At 42.1% G+C, this 15,508-nt stretch overlaps 1 protein-coding gene across 4 annotated transcripts in view; it reads left to right on the top strand.

Moving 5' to 3' along the window:
- Positions 1-3,935: 3,935 nt before the first annotated feature.
- The window catches only part of JPH1 (junctophilin 1), an 82,264-nt gene continuing 70,691 nt past the window's right edge, over positions 3,936-15,508 (top strand). For all 4 annotated transcript variants that reach the window (XM_074552649.1, XM_074552641.1, XM_074552629.1 and 1 more), the window contains exons 1-2: positions 3,936-4,454; positions 10,750-11,506. In XM_074552649.1, coding sequence (XP_074408750.1) covers positions 4,076-4,454; positions 10,750-11,506 — 1,136 coding nt within the window. In that variant the 5' untranslated portion in view covers positions 3,936-4,075. The remainder of the gene's footprint in view (positions 4,455-10,749; positions 11,507-15,508) is intronic.

Genomic DNA, 15,508 nt, shown 5'->3' with positions numbered 1-15,508 from the left:
GTTTAATTTAAAGCTCATGTGTAGTCCCACTGAAGTAAATGGGATTACTAAAGTACTTAAAGTAATTCCCTGCTGAATCAGGCTTTTAAGAGTAAGAATAAATGTGCCTAATTTTTATTCATGCATCAGATATCTATAGACTAATAGTTTAAACTCAGCAGTTTTGTATCCAATTAGTGTTAGATGTCTGGAGTTAGTGTGTCTTTACCTGCTGCACCTACCATCCCTACAGGAAGGACCTTTTTAAATACAACACTGCAGCACAATTTTTGCATACATACCGTGTCATCAGGCACTCATGTTTTGCATACATATAGTGTCATCAGACCTAGTGCTGTGATGACTTTTTGTAAGTAATACATTAACTGCACCTGGCCCTTGTATTTTTTGAGTGTTACATGCATGAAAGGTTTCAGAAAAGAACTCCTGTAATGTAGATTAAAAAAGTAGTGGAATTAATTCCATTTAGTTTGGACAAAAGAGAAACTCATTCATACACCTGTAACTGCTTACTTCCTGCATCTATGGAGTTGTAGAATAATTTTTAGTTTAATTCTGGGAAGAAGGAAAGGAAACAAAATCTGTGGATCTAAGGTATTTAACATATCCATGCTAAAGGTTGAATATGAGCATTACTTACAGCGTTGCCAGAAGCAAATATGATGTGGCCTGAACTAAAGTTGAGGCTTGTCAATGCAAAACCTGTCAGCAAAAAAAGAAATCCCAACCAAAAAACCAAATAATAAATCTACAGCCTCATCAGCAATGAGACACCTGTGCCTTCTTACATCGTCAGACCTGGCTAAGTGATGCTGGGAGTTCTCTGCAAAGCACTTCTATTCTTACATCTATAAAAATGTATCTCCTGCTGAAAGTATAAGAGAAGGCTGGCAGTGATGAATTCATCTTGTCATCAAGCATCAAGTTCATTTAAACTGATCACCTCATTCAAATAAGCACACCTGGAAATATCAACCACATGCAAAATTACCACTGATTTTAGCATCATTTGCAGGTCACTGAAAAAGGACCCACTGACACACGTGATAACAAAAGAAAAATATTATGATTCCGTTCTTAAATTTTCACTGTTCATCTCTGGCCCACCTGATCTTGTTGGTTCAGCTCATCTATGTTTAAAACCTGGAAAATTTAAATCAAGGGGGTTAAACAAAGGACTAATAGGCAGACACCTATTTAATTTTTGCAATGGTACAACATCTTCCACTGTACACATGTAAGAACTTAAAGCAGCCCCAATTAGCTATAGTTTTGGGATACCCTGAGACAGAACATCAACAGCTTTAGGGATAAACAATTCCTCACTAAGTAACAGTACAGTAACACATCAGGGGTGCAATTATCCAAGTCTTTACAACAGCAAATCCAGTTACTCACCAATATTGAGCCAAAAGTGATCCCCAGCTTAGCCAAGGACTTGCACAGCCGTGATTACTGCCTAGGCCACCAGGCAAAGGGACACAGCTGGTCCTTCAAAGAGACAGCTCAGACCCACAGAGCAGCTGGGTGAGAATGTCCCATGTCCTCACCAGACCCACCTCTTCCACTGCTGAGGCGCAGCAGCACTGTCTGGATTTGCTAATCCATTGTCACACCCCATCCCTGCTCCACTCTGTGCTGGCTGTGTTCCAGCTGTGCACAGGGCACAGAATGGTTGTCCAAGCCAATTCTGGCTTTACACCTCATTTCTGCACACTGCACCCAGAAACACCATGCAAAGCAACAGCAGCCCCATAACAGACATACCCAATGCTCAGCAGCTCCAGTTCAACCATGACAACTTCAAAAAAGTCTGCTCATATAACATGCACTAATGATTCCAGGCAACATCAATGCCTAGAAAATTTTACACCAGTACTCCCTATTAGGCATGCTGACCTCCAACAGGTGGTTCCCCAAACCATATAAAGAGTTTCAATCTTCTGTAATTCTGTTCAAACATTATAGGGCTTTATCTTCTGTCGGAAGAAGGAAAACAGGAAATAAATTATTAGAATGAAAATAGTAAACTTCTCAAAGCACGTATTGTCACCATTATTGTTTCAAATCTTTTCCTTGAGGAAGAAATGCAAGACATGTAGGGCATAAAACTCAGTAAGCTCAAGCAATACTCAGAGAATACTGCACTGTATCTTCTTCAGCAATCCCATTGCAACATCTTCAGACTTCCCCTCCATTCTCAATAACAGCTTTCCAAAAAGACCATGTTGCAACGAAGATCTCAGTCCTTAACTCAGGCACACTTCCTAGCTTTGTTCAATGATACGTGGAAGACTGCATGTCTGTGTTAGAGAAACAACATTTTTGTCTGGTTTTCTACACTCCAAAACCACAGAACAAAATTTTCTGGGCTCAAAGGGGCATTGAAAGCTTCTCCATCTTCTTGTGAAAAGGCAGAAGTCTTTGACTGTACCTTTTTCTCTTTGTATGTATGTGTCCAAATATGTGCACTGTGTTCCACCTCCACATGTTCAAGCAGTACTAGAAATCCTCTTAGCACAGAAAGAAGGCTTTGAAGCTCACACTTATGATGACAGCAGACACCAGTATCAGTTATGGTGCCCAACTCTCCCCTAGAAAGAGGAAAAATACTTTGGCACTAAACTGTGTAAACGTGGCATAAAAATGTACCCAGAAAAGTGTGTTGTGAAGCACAAAGTTTGAAAATTTATTCAAGTATGTTTAGTATGTGCAATACTTTGATTTCACTTAGGTTTAAATCAAACCTCTTACATTTCAGCTGAATTTTGTAGATTTCTGAAGCTTAACTGCTTCAATTTCTAATGTCTTGAATTCAAACCTTCCACTTGCAATTATATTTCTGCTTTCATTCATCTCTACTAACATAGCCATTGTTATTTCTCTGCTTTTCCAAATAATCCGTGTCCAGAGAGTACCATGACCCATGATTAACAAATATGATTCATGCTTCTAACAAAATCCCAATTGAAGAGGAACGTTTTCTTTCATATTTCAGTCCTGGTCTGTAACTGTGAAAGAACAAAAAGCTAGGACACCGTGACAGCAGCTTTCAATCCCTTCCCTGCTATTCTCTCTGCACTTTCTACGCTTATGTGTTTCTCCTGTCGTTTGCCCTTACAATTTTTTATCTGATTATCAAATATCTGGCAAAGAAGTACTTGGCAGGATTTAGAGCTCTTCAGTCGCCTGATGACAGCGGAGCTGATGGCATAATGAGAGGCTCCTAATGAAGTTCCCAGCCGTGCTGTCCCTGAAAAGCCCCGATACCACCCACATTCTTTTTGCCCTGTATTTCTCCACCCGTGGAACTTGGTGGTCTCCACACATGATTTGGAAAAGGGACAAAACACAACTCAGTTGTGCTCTTCATGCACAATTTCGGCTTAAACCTAGTCCTCAAGCTCAGGGCAAGTAAATAAAAAAGAAAAAACCAAAACCGAAACACAGAATCACAAGTATCACTCGGAAGCGCTCTGGTTTTGCCTACTTGTTGCAGGTGCCAGCAGGTGTAGCAGCAACCTGCCCGGGAGCCCGAGGGGCGGGCAGCGCCGAGGCGGGGCAGGGCACGGAGCCACCCCCGCCCCCCGGGCACCGCGGGGGCTCCGGCCCGGCCCGGCCCGGCCCGGCCTGCGCGCTCCCGGCTCGCCCCGCCCCGGCCCGCGCGCGCCCCCGACCAGCGGGGGCAGCTTTTCCCGGGAGCAGAAGGCACACGGAGACCCCCCGGGAGCGAGCGGGCGAAGGCGGCTGCTCCCGCGGCACACAGCCCCAGCCCCAGGGGCGCGCACCTGCCCCGCGGCAGCGGCGCGGCCACACCGGGGGCGGGCCCGGGCGGGAGCGGAGGGGCGGGCGGGGAGGAGCGGGGGGCGGGCGCCGCTCGCCGCCGCGGGGCTGCGGCTGGGCTGGGCGCGGGCGGCCGGCCGGCGGAGCGCTCGCAGTCGCGGGGAACGCCGGGGCTGTCGGTCGGTCGGGCGGCGGGCGGGAAGGGAAGGCAAGGCAAGGCAGGCGGAGCAGGGAAGGGAGCGGAAGGCGGGCGGGAGGCGGCGGCGGCGCCGCGCTCGCCCCGCTGCCCTGGATGACGGGCGGCCGGTTCGACTTCGACGATGGCGGCACCTACTGCGGCGGCTGGGAGGACGGGAAAGCCCACGGGCACGGCATTTGCACCGGGCCCAAGGGGCAGGGCGAGTATGCCGGCTCCTGGTCCCACGGCTTCGAGGTGGCGGGCGGCTACACCTGGCCCAGCGGCAACACCTACCTGGGCTACTGGGCGCAGGGCAAGCGCCACGGGCTGGGCGTGGAGACGAAGGGCAGGTGGATGTACCGCGGCGAGTGGTCTCACGGTTTCAAGGGGCGCTACGGGGTGCGGCAGAGCCTCAGCACGCCGGCCCGCTACGAGGGCACCTGGAGCAACGGGCTGCAGGACGGATACGGCGTGGAGACCTACGGGGACGGAGGTGGGCGCCGGCGGGGGGCGCCCCGCGCGCGGCGGCGCCGGGGGGCGGGCGGCAGTGGGGGTGGGTGGGGGGGTGCGCGCCTGCGTGGGCGCGCCGCGGGAAGGGCCCCTCCTTTCAGCCCCGCGCTCTCACCGCCGCCCTCACGCCAGGGGCGCTTCTCCTGCCCCTGCCCGCGGCCGTGCGCTTTTCCCGGCGCCCTTCGCTCGGCGCCCCCGAGGCCCCGCTGGCGGCCGGGGAGCGCCACAGGTGCCTGGCGGCTGCCCCGCCCCACTCTGTGAGGAGCCGCCTGGCCCCGGCTGCGCTCCGAGCGCGCTGAGCTGTCCGGGCTCAGCGCTTTCTCCCGGCCAGCTGGTAGAAATCCGCATTACGGCCGCCTGCAGACGGCTTTCCTTTCTCCCCGCTGAGGCGGCTCACGGGCTCCGTGCCCGAGGTGGCGATGGCCGGGTGGCCGCGCCTGGCTCGGGGAGCGAGCGAGGCGGGCGAACCCTGGTACCTCGCCCCCTGCGCGCCGCGCTTGTGCGGGAACGGCAGGAACTTGTTCTAATAGAGCCCGTGTGTCCCGCTGATGTGCGGGTGTTGTGCGCTCGATGCGCTCGGCTTGTAAACAGGAGGCTGGAGCTAATGGAGTGGGCACGCAGCTCGCGTAAAATCAATGAAACTTGGGTCCACCCTCATGTACTAACTCCCGTTTTTACAAAAATACAGGGTAGTTTCAAGCATCCTGCTCAAAGCAGGAGTGTACAGTGCACTCACACAGACCTGCCGCTCACACCTTTCCCCCCGACAAAGGCAAGGTCCCAGGGCTGAGCCTCACCGCGGTGGGCGTGCGGCGCGGCCACGGCGATCCGCCCTCCGCTGGAGTCGGGAGCGGTCAAGTCAGGGTTCAGCGAGGTTAACGAGGGCTGGAGATCACTGGAGTGCTCACTTACAGTTCTTGTACCTCTGTCACTTCATGCTCTTCACGATAAATAAGCCTGATACTCTTTAATTCAGCCTTTGCTGGTGTAATGTCATTGGCCTCGCTGGAAGTGCCACCTGCAACTTCTGCAGAGTTGCTCTTCAGCTAGGAACAAGGGAGTGGGTTTGGTCTAACAGGAGGAAAACGGGTCTCAGTTTTAGGACTGGACAGTCGCTGGGATTTTTTGACAGAAATGCTGGTTGCTTCAGCATTCAGAAACGTGTTCAGTTAACAGGCAGGTAATAGAATTTACCGAAATCAGAGGTACTGTTCACGTGATGTGACTGAAGGACTAACCCGTGTATCAGGTCTCAACTGATGCTTTTGCTGGTTTCTTCAAGGAATTTTGTCACATCATCTCTGGTGAAACTTTCAGGGGGAATGGGTATTTTTGTATCAAGTAGAAAATTAGATATTTGCAGTTGGGCTTCGTAACAGGTTGGTAAGATTCAGTTCTGTCAGACAAGGAAGTATGCAGTGGGTTTTGTACCTTTCTGTCCCCTTGTTTAGAGATAGTTGTAGCTGTCCAAAAATTGCTTCCTGTCATGGACAGTTCTGATATTCAAAGGCAGCCATGTTTTTTGGATTAATTAAAAAAAAAAAGCCCCAAAAAATCCCCTAAAAAACCCCAGCCAAAATCAAAGTATGGAACAGATCAGAATTTCAATTTCTCTTTCATCGCACAATGCACTTTAAAATTTTTATTATATTTGTATTGGCTAAATACAAGCAGTGGCTTTCCTTTTTTTTCCTCCCTTGCCTTCTGGAAAAGTTAATTGCCATTCCATTAAATCTTCTAGAAAATATTTTCTTTAAATAAAGTTGTTTCTACCCTTTTTTCTTTAGGCTTCTTGTGGCTTTGAAAAAAAATCTTAATATAGTATTGGTTATTGGAGATAAATTCTATCAATATTTAGACTTGGAACAACATAGGAAGGATCCAGTTCACACTGTTAGCTGAAATCTGTTGTCATGACTCCAGTCTTTTGCATGTTGCAGCTCATACGAACAGAGGGTGTGAAGTCCCATTGATTTTAATGAAAGTACTCATGAATGAAGCGGAGCAGTACGTCATAGATGTTTGCAGATGTGCTTTTGTTTTCATGCTCTGGGAACAATAGATGTATTTGCACACCAGAACAACATCTGAAATGGGTTTATAAGGAAACCAGATTTACACATGTATCTTTAACATAATTTAAAACAGTTGCAGGAAAGCTCTCTCTTCATGAATACCAGTGTAGAGAAATAACTCATTAGACTGTGCCAACTGCCAGTTTATTTTCAAACTCACTATAATGCAGATCTCTCTGCTGCTGGCTTTTTGGTTGTTTTTATTTTTTTTTAGTATATCCCCAGTACATTGCTTTAAAGTGTATTGGTGGTATTATGAGATGTTATTGAAGGAGGGAAAAGGAAAATAAGCATTGACAGTGTTCCTCCGTTTTTGCACACAACACTTTTCATGACATGAGCAATACATGTCATGCTGTGTTTAGATGCTTACAATTGTCACTCAGTCAAATCTCTGAGGAAAACACTGTGAATTATAAATCATGATACTTCATTCGTTGCATGTGATTACATTGGGCTTGCAAGTGGCCCATCTATCTGTTCCCTGCAGCAATCTGGATTTTTGTGCCTCCTTTAAACTCCCTAGGTTTTGTTAATCTGTGTGAAGATGCCAAACCTACTGGAGGAGTGACTGTGGCCTTATTTGAAACTTCAGTATGTCTAAATTGGTTATTTATGGTCGTTCCAACAACAGCAAAAACCAATTGCATGTTGTCATTCCACAAAGGGAGATCAGGGGAAAAAGCACCCTGAAGCAAAGGTCACATATGCTCATTGATTTCTGAGAGGTCTTCTTTCTAGGTCTACGCTTATTTAACATTTGAGGGAGAAAGCCATACAAAAACCTTAATGTAGCAACAACTTTTTTAAACCACAGAATATCTGAGTAAAGGATAAGAGCAAGTAGAGTAGTTAAACTTTCAGGTGTTTTTGCAGTGTAGTTTTAAATTTTAGCTGCAAGTGGGCAATGGCATTTACAGCTGTAAGATGCACCAAGGGTGTTTTAGAAGAGATGACACACTGTAACTAAGGAAACAGATTATGAAATTATATTTTAGAACAACTTGCCAACAAAAAGAAAAGGAAAAAAATACACTTTCTGATAGCTCTCAGGCTTAAAATATGAACACCTTTCTAAGAGAACCAATTAAACACCAGATGGATGGTCAGCAGTTGTGGCTGAATGTTTCTTCAGTTACAAAGGATAGCAGGCCCAGCTTTTGAAAAAATTAGTGTTAAACAATGTTAGTATTTTATGGTCAAATACAGTTTTAAATTATGTTGGTAATTACAGTGTTAATAAAAATTTCAATAATTTTTAGAGGAGCTGCTTTGAATAGTCAACTGTCATATAAGGTGAAACAGAATGTGGTGTGTGTGTGTTGATATATCGTTTCTGTTTATCTCTATCTAGAGAGATAGGTAAATACTGGATATGTTTTCATCTTCATATATGGGAAAAGCTTTTTCATCATGTGTTATATCATAAATTGTTGTATTTAGTTATATTTCAGTGTTGACATATCTTGCTTGTTTAAAGATCTCTAAAATTTATTGAATAAGGTGATGCAATTAAAGTCTAATATAGTCAGTCAAATTACTGTACAAGGTTCTTGTATCTACATTCTGGACACTGCTCTCCATATTTCATTAAAATACTTTTCCTTTAAAGTGTGAGTTGAAAAACCAAGGAAAATTAGTTGGCTTTTTAGCATTAGTATCAGAAGCGTTTCCATTGAGACATCTGTAATGACAGAAATTATAAGAGTTACCTGCTACACTGCATAAAATTCAGCCTAAATATCTCATACTTTTTAAGGATGAAATGAGTACGAATCTTCCATTTTCATTTTTACTATTTTCTCTTTAGAAGAAGCTGGCATTGATTTTATTTCCCCAGTAGAAAGGAAAATTGGAATAGTGGATAGCAGCACATTAATTGTTCATGTTTTAATGCCCTTAAGGGCAGCTGCAAACACTTTCCTTCCTTCTAGAGTAGCGAAAAATACACGTCCTTAATTAAGTATTTTTAAGCTTTCCATTAAACACGTGTTTATTAATTATAATATGAGTAAGAAAAAGAGGCTGACCTTTTATTCTTCTCTAAAATTCTGTACTGAAATAGTAGATTATGGTTGAATCTGATGTTGCAAGCAGCATGGAGAGCCGTTATTATGAGATGCTACTCTAATGTAATATTGTGGTATAATCAAAATTAGACTTAGATTTATTATTTCAAAATTAAATTAACTAATGCAGAACAATAAAGGGGTTATAATATGTAGTAATAAGTGTATGTAGCCAGATTCTTAGTTCCAGCATATCATTACAGATCCCAGAATAATTAGGGACAAAATGAAGTAATTTGTGCTCATAAAATATTAATGTATTTCCAGGAATTTTCTGTTTAATAAAACAACAATTAAAAAAATATTGTGGCTGTATATTTGCAGTATTTACAGAATATGCCATACCAGTGCATTGTGCTCATGTTTCTATTTGTTCTTCCCCATATGCTGAGTTTTTTAAAATAATCATGTTCCTAGATTCAGCACCCTTACAACCAGTGCAGTAGTAGGTATCCAGGATACAGAGAATGAGAAAGAAACTAAGAAAGTTATTTGTTTGTGTCAGCAGCCATCTGTTAAAAAACTTCCACTTGGTAGAATTTTCTACCAACACGAAATAGTTACGTTTTAGAACCTATCTAGTATTATATGAAAGTGAAAACAGACTTAGCAAATTTTATTTGTATTTCAGTGTGTTAACACTGAAATACACGTTAGCAGAAGAGGTAGTGAGTAAGGCAGTTCTTGATAAATGGTGGACACGTACACAACAAAACCAGTATGTGTATATGGAAGAGATTGAATCTCAAAGTAAATGAATCTTGGATCTACATCTTTAACTGCGGGTACTGCATAAATATTTTCACAAAAATTTTATCAATCATTAAATTTGTCTTGTGATATTTAGTTCTCTGAATAGTCAGTAGATGCTCCAATTGAAGTAGATCAAAATTTTAAAAAATAATTAAAGATTACTTATTCTCTGAAAAACTATTCAAAGTAGCTTAAAAAAACCCCAAAAAACCCAGCACTAGGTGGGTGAGCAACTTCATTTTGAGGAGCTTAAAGTAGTTTAATGGGAATTAGAGTGAAATTGCATCACAAAAAAAGTTATCTTCTACTTGCTAATTACGGTATCCATGCAACCTTCCTTTGGAGCCTCTGGTAGAAATGGCCTTCAGAGAGCAGACAATGGAAAGTGTCAAAATGAAAATGCCTTTCAAGAATAAAAGAAGAAAAATTGCTGTAGTAATCTGATAAAGGTGGGGTTTGGCTCCAGTGCAACTTTGCATGGCCATCCATGACTTTTCATATCGTGTACCATCTATCCTCCTTACATTGCTGTTTAAAAATTTTTACAAGAGTAGTTATGATTAAATGTTTGCTAGAACGTTGTGCAGTACTGTGTTACTGCCTTGCCTTTCTTACATACTGCAGAACAAAAGAAAGGCAAAAAAAAGGGCTACAGAATTCATGCTTTTGATCCCTCTGTCAGAACATTTGGCAGAATGTAGCGCATATTTATGTGCTGGGGATACTAGGAAGTGTTGGGATGAAGAGTTCATAAAGAGAAAGGGGTCCTAAGGTTTTGCTCTTTCATTCAAATCCCCACAAAAATTTTAAAAGATTTAATTTTACAATGGAGGTTTATGACATTGGATCCAAAAGCCCATCTGCAGACAATCTGTCAAATAGCTCCTGACAAGGAGAGGTCTATAGTCACCTTAAACCCACAATAACAGAATGGTTACTTCTCCTGCTTGCTCTTTGTGTGGGCAGCTGGGCACAAGAGCTGTAAGTGTCCTGCTCTCTCCCTTCTCAGCTGACTACATATAATGTGTCTCTGTTTCTGCTGGCCACCTTCCTATCAGTCCACCTTAAAAAAATGTTGAGGGAGTCCTGCTGTAGAAATTTCTCTCAACTTTTTCCCCTGAACAGGTCCATTAAAAAAATTGGCTATGATTATATTTACTGTGTCTTAATTACTAAAATAAATCAGCTGTGAAAGTGAAGGATTTGCTTCAAAATAATTTATAAGAAAAGCAAGTAACAAAAGTAGTTTATCTGTCTGTGTTGTGTGCATCTCTTCTTACCAAAATCAGAGCTGACAGTGTAGTGTTGCCTGTAGCATATTGGATGGAGAGAGCTAGGTCTTCTACAGCTTCCTAAATTTAACTTCTTATTACTTTAAAAGGTACCTACCAGGGGCAGTGGACAGGAGGGATGAGACATGGATACGGTGTACGTCAGAGTGTACCCTATGGCATGGCCACTGTGATCCGTTCACCTCTCCGAACATCTCTGGCGTCGCTTCGAAGTGAGCAGAGCAATGGCACTGTTCTGCATGACGTCACTTCGGACAGTCCGGCTGGAACTAGAGGAGGATTTGTGCTCAATTTTCACAGTGATCCAGAAGCCATGGGCATTAAGAAAAAAGGAGGCTTATTCAGAAGAGGATCCCTTCTGGGTAGTATAAAACTTAGAAAATCGGAGTCTAGGTCATCGATATCTAGCAAACGGAGCTCTGTAAGGAGCGATGCTGCTATGAGCAGGATTAGTTCTAGTGACGCCAACTCTACAATTAGTTTTGGAGATGGTGACTGTGATTATAGCCCTCTGGAAGACCACGTTGATGCTACCACAACAGAAGCCTACATGGGTGAATGGAAGAACGACAAGCGCAGCGGTTTTGGTATCAGTGAGCGATCAAATGGTATGAAATATGAAGGAGAGTGGCTGAATAACAGGAGGCATGGATATGGATGTACCATGTTTCCAGATGGCACCAAAGAAGAGGGAAAGTACAAAAATAACATTTTGGTCCGTGGAATAAGAAAGCAACTTATACCAATACGAAACACAAAAACTAGAGAAAAGGTGGATAGAGCAATAGAGGGTGCACAGCGAGCAGCTGCCATGGCAAGAACCAAAGTGGAAATTGCAACCTCAAGGTAAGTTATCAACTGAAAGGTTGTAAACCTTTGTGGTAGTGAGCACTTGCTCACCTCTCAGTTTCATGTGTCTAGCTCTGTTGACTTTAGTGGCATTATGCATTTGGAGCTTAGAGCTTCAACTGGTTTGAGTAAAGAGTTGGTGTTTGTTCCGTAGCATACTGTAAAAGTAAATTTCCATTCTTGATATACTTCTGCTTTCTCTCAAGAGCTGCTGCATTGTGCCTTTAAACCCGTTTGGAAAATAAAATTGGTGAGGAATGTAATGAATTATTTGGGGGAAATGAGGTAAAGTTTTAATATTTTCCCATAGCCATGCTCCTGTTATACTTACTGTATTGCCAGTTTTTTTGGTAGCATCTGAAACTGTCAACTGAAGTTGCCCATTTGAGAATAGGCATCTTAAGATGCATCTCTTTGAGAAACTCTTGGTAGGAACAGCGTAAGAATAATGGTCGAGGATGTTGTGCTCAGAGGCTGATGATTGGTTGCCAGGCCAATATCTGCCAAAAGAGTTCTTTATGAGGACTCTTCCATTTTGGAGCATGCTTCTCCTCAACTCATCTGATCATACAACCACCACCTGAAATAGGGGTAGTCAGCTTCTCCCTGTGCCTCTGCCAAATGTTTGAGGTGGGAGAAGTGTGTGGGTATTGGTAGTGGAGAAAAGCGTCATTTTCACATAGGGCTGCTAACCAACAACCAAGCAAAGTTTCTTGAAATGAAATTGTTACAAATTAAATCCATGCGGACAATTTTAATTGGTTATATTGTTAAGTTTGAGAGCTCTTTAAAAAGCTATTTCATTTTTATTGCCTTCCAATAAGTTTCTGTGGCGATTTCTCTATTGATGGCTTTAGTTTGTTTCCTCAGGCAGGCTTTTCTTGAAATATGCTTTGAATTAAAAAAAGAGTCCAGAATGTGCATGAAAGAAAATCTTCATGCTATTTTGAAAAGAGGATGTCACATTACTCTTTGAGCTGAACAACTGATTCCTAATTTAGTGTGGTCACTAGTGTGTCCCCAGTGACTACCCTCTTCCTGACAGTCATAAGAAGTACAAAAAACTGCTTCAGTAGGAGAGCTTGAATATATAAAATGCTCATAGCAACAAGTAGTTGAGACACTAAGATGAAGAATGTAGCATACCATTAAAGGATTTTTCTGAGAACTGGTCATGTAAGTAACTAAAGGGTAGCATATATTTGGTTACTTCTATAAATATATGTAAGGCATTATATGACAGCATACCGTATTAGTAAGGCAGATCAGGAATACCTAACTTTGAGAAAGTACTGGATCCCATTTATGTTCTGTCAGTACATAGTAAGCCCTAGTTTAAAAAAAAAATAGGTGGGATGTATGGAAAGGGGGAGCCACCCCTTTGAGTCTGTATAAAGCTATTAAAAAGCTGTCGTCTGAGACCATTACATTGCAAGGCACAGTGAATGCACTTCCTCTTCAAGAAGTGTCTCTGAAGTATTTTGTTTGCTTTTCCTTCCCTTTGATTTTTAAGTGGAGGACAGAGTTCAAATTGCTTCTTTTGGAACAATTCACCAAAACAATGTTGATTTCTTGAAAATATGTTTTTGAAAGTGCAGTAGAAGTTGTAGTGCAGCTGTGACCAGGAGGAGTCTCTCCCTCTGGTTTCTGTGCTAAAAATCTCTCTGAAAGACTCCCATGACTACCAGGATAGACAGCAAGATGGCAGATTCAGGTGTTCTCTCTTTTTAGTAGCCACTGACCAACTGTACTGGCACTGATTCAAAGGCCAAGAGACCTGACACCAAGCTGGGCAACATCAGGCATGAAGATAATATTAACTTCACTTCTGAGGGCATGTTGGACTCTCCTAGTAAGAACGGCAAGACCTTTCCTGTCTTGCAAATTTTCAGAGTTGTTTTGAGTATGTACCTGTAGGAGCAAGGCTGTTAGCACTGGTGTACTAAAGAACTGTCTTTACCAAACTGTCTTGACCAATTTTTTACCAAACTGATATATTGATAACATAATAATTCTTTGGACCACAGCATTCTTGCAATGTCTTCCTAGATGAATATGAGGATAGTGGTCCTGTCTGTTTCCTGACAATTACTACTGCACAAAAGTCTAGTCTGCCTTCTGTAATTTCTCTAGTGTGTAATAAATACAAAGGTGGTTCTGCCCATATGGCATCACCTCACTGCACAGTGGCCTTCTGTGTTTCAGACCGGACAGATGTCACCAGCACTGTGTGCTTGCTGTAGATTTCCATTCCATTACTTGAAGAACTCACTAGATAGACCTTTTCTCACCCCCAAAACCATCGAACCAAAGAGCTAGAAATCCTTACTCTCATCCAGATACCTTCCTTTTCAGTGCAGCTTGGAGTTGCTATTCTTCCTGCATACAGGAAGAATATTCCCAAAATGTTTGTTCAGCCAAATGGAAACAGACCATACTCCTCTTCATAGCTCCCTGCTGGTCCTGACAGGCTTGGCTGGTAGTTTGACCTATGACAGATGTCCACACAGTCTTCAACGAGACCAACCACTGTTTTGCTTTATGGTCTCATTGTCTTTTTATGTCTAAAAGTCATCTCTAGTAATCTGTGTAATCTTCCTTTGTCTAAAGTGGCAGTTTTGTACACAAAGAAAAATATAAAAGTTGGGATAAGTAGTGCTTGTCTGAGGCTGAATTTACATTGGCTCTCCTGACTTAGCCTTTGGGTTTTTGAGGTATTTGTACTGAGGTGTTTTGAAAATTACAACAGCAATTCTCAAAAGATAGCAAATTGCAACATTATGTGATGTATAAAAAGCTGCTGTATCAGGAAAATAATTACTAGCTTCTACTACACAGATGTGTATTCAAAACAGATTAGAAATTAGCAATTAATAAAAATTCTTTTAAAATTACAGTGCAACTTAATAGATTTGATTGTGTATTAGTATTATCAGCTGTATTTAAGGAAAAAATGTTTTGGCATAAATATAAAAATCCCAGGATTTGAGAAACTTCAAAATTATGCTCATTACTTTCCCTTTTCAAAACTTTTAAGGTGCCTTTTAAAAATATCATTATTATGGGGAGTAATTAATTCAAATTCATCTTTAATGCATTGTACTAAAAGCAGTCAGGTTTATGTGCTTTATTTGGGGTCCTCCTGTCTAAGAGGAGAAGCTGCTTTCCAGAAATGTTTGATTCTTCTCTATACATGTGAAGTGCTTTAAATGCTGGAAGATGTATGTTTGGAAGAGCCTTTTGGAAGATATTAAAAAGCCTCATTTGGTGACTCAACAAGAGTCAAGTGGAAACTCATTTTGAGGATATCATGTAATTCTCACTGTAGGGATTTTGAACTTCCTTTTCATCACTGTCATGTGTCTCACTCAAAGGAGATATCCCTCTGCAGTTCAATATAAGCTGGAATTACATTAGAGCACTACTTTCCTAGTAAGAAAATTACTTAAGTTTTCATTATTCTGTATTATCTTAACTTTGCCTTCATCAATATTTATGTACAAAATAAAAAAACTGTATTGTTTCTGGAATTCATTTTCAGAGTTTGAACATAAACTTATAATACTGAGTATCACTGGGTGATTTTAAAATACATCAGTCCTGTAAGTAAATGTGAGGCAGTGGAAGCAGAAGGAATGATGTTTGTTTACTACATACTTCATATTTCACATTATTTCAGAAAAGTCAATTTTCTGCATTCAGAATTGAGTGTTCTGAGCCAGGCCTTTTCTTTTTCCTTTTTCCTTTTAAATATTTTCTAGCTAATTTTCCCCTTAAAAGATATTTTCCTCTAAGTGTCGACTCTCTGAGGAAGAACAAACTTTGCAAGCACACAGAGGGACATGATAAAAATACAGTAAGGATAAGAAATATGATCCAGAAGATCGTGTATGAAGGAAAAGAGAGAAAGAAATCAAAAGAAAAAAATATTTCCTTGTTGATACTTTCCTTACATTTCATTGATCTTTCAGGTCATAAAACAGATTCAAGAATTAAAAC

Source organism: Zonotrichia albicollis, chromosome 1 (genome assembly GCF_047830755.1).
Source record: "Zonotrichia albicollis isolate bZonAlb1 chromosome 1, bZonAlb1.hap1, whole genome shotgun sequence".
NCBI classification, from domain to species: Eukaryota; Metazoa; Chordata; class Aves; order Passeriformes; family Passerellidae; genus Zonotrichia; species Zonotrichia albicollis.
The sequence above is the reverse complement of the archived record's forward strand: the minus strand, read 5'-3'. Positions and strand labels throughout refer to the sequence as shown.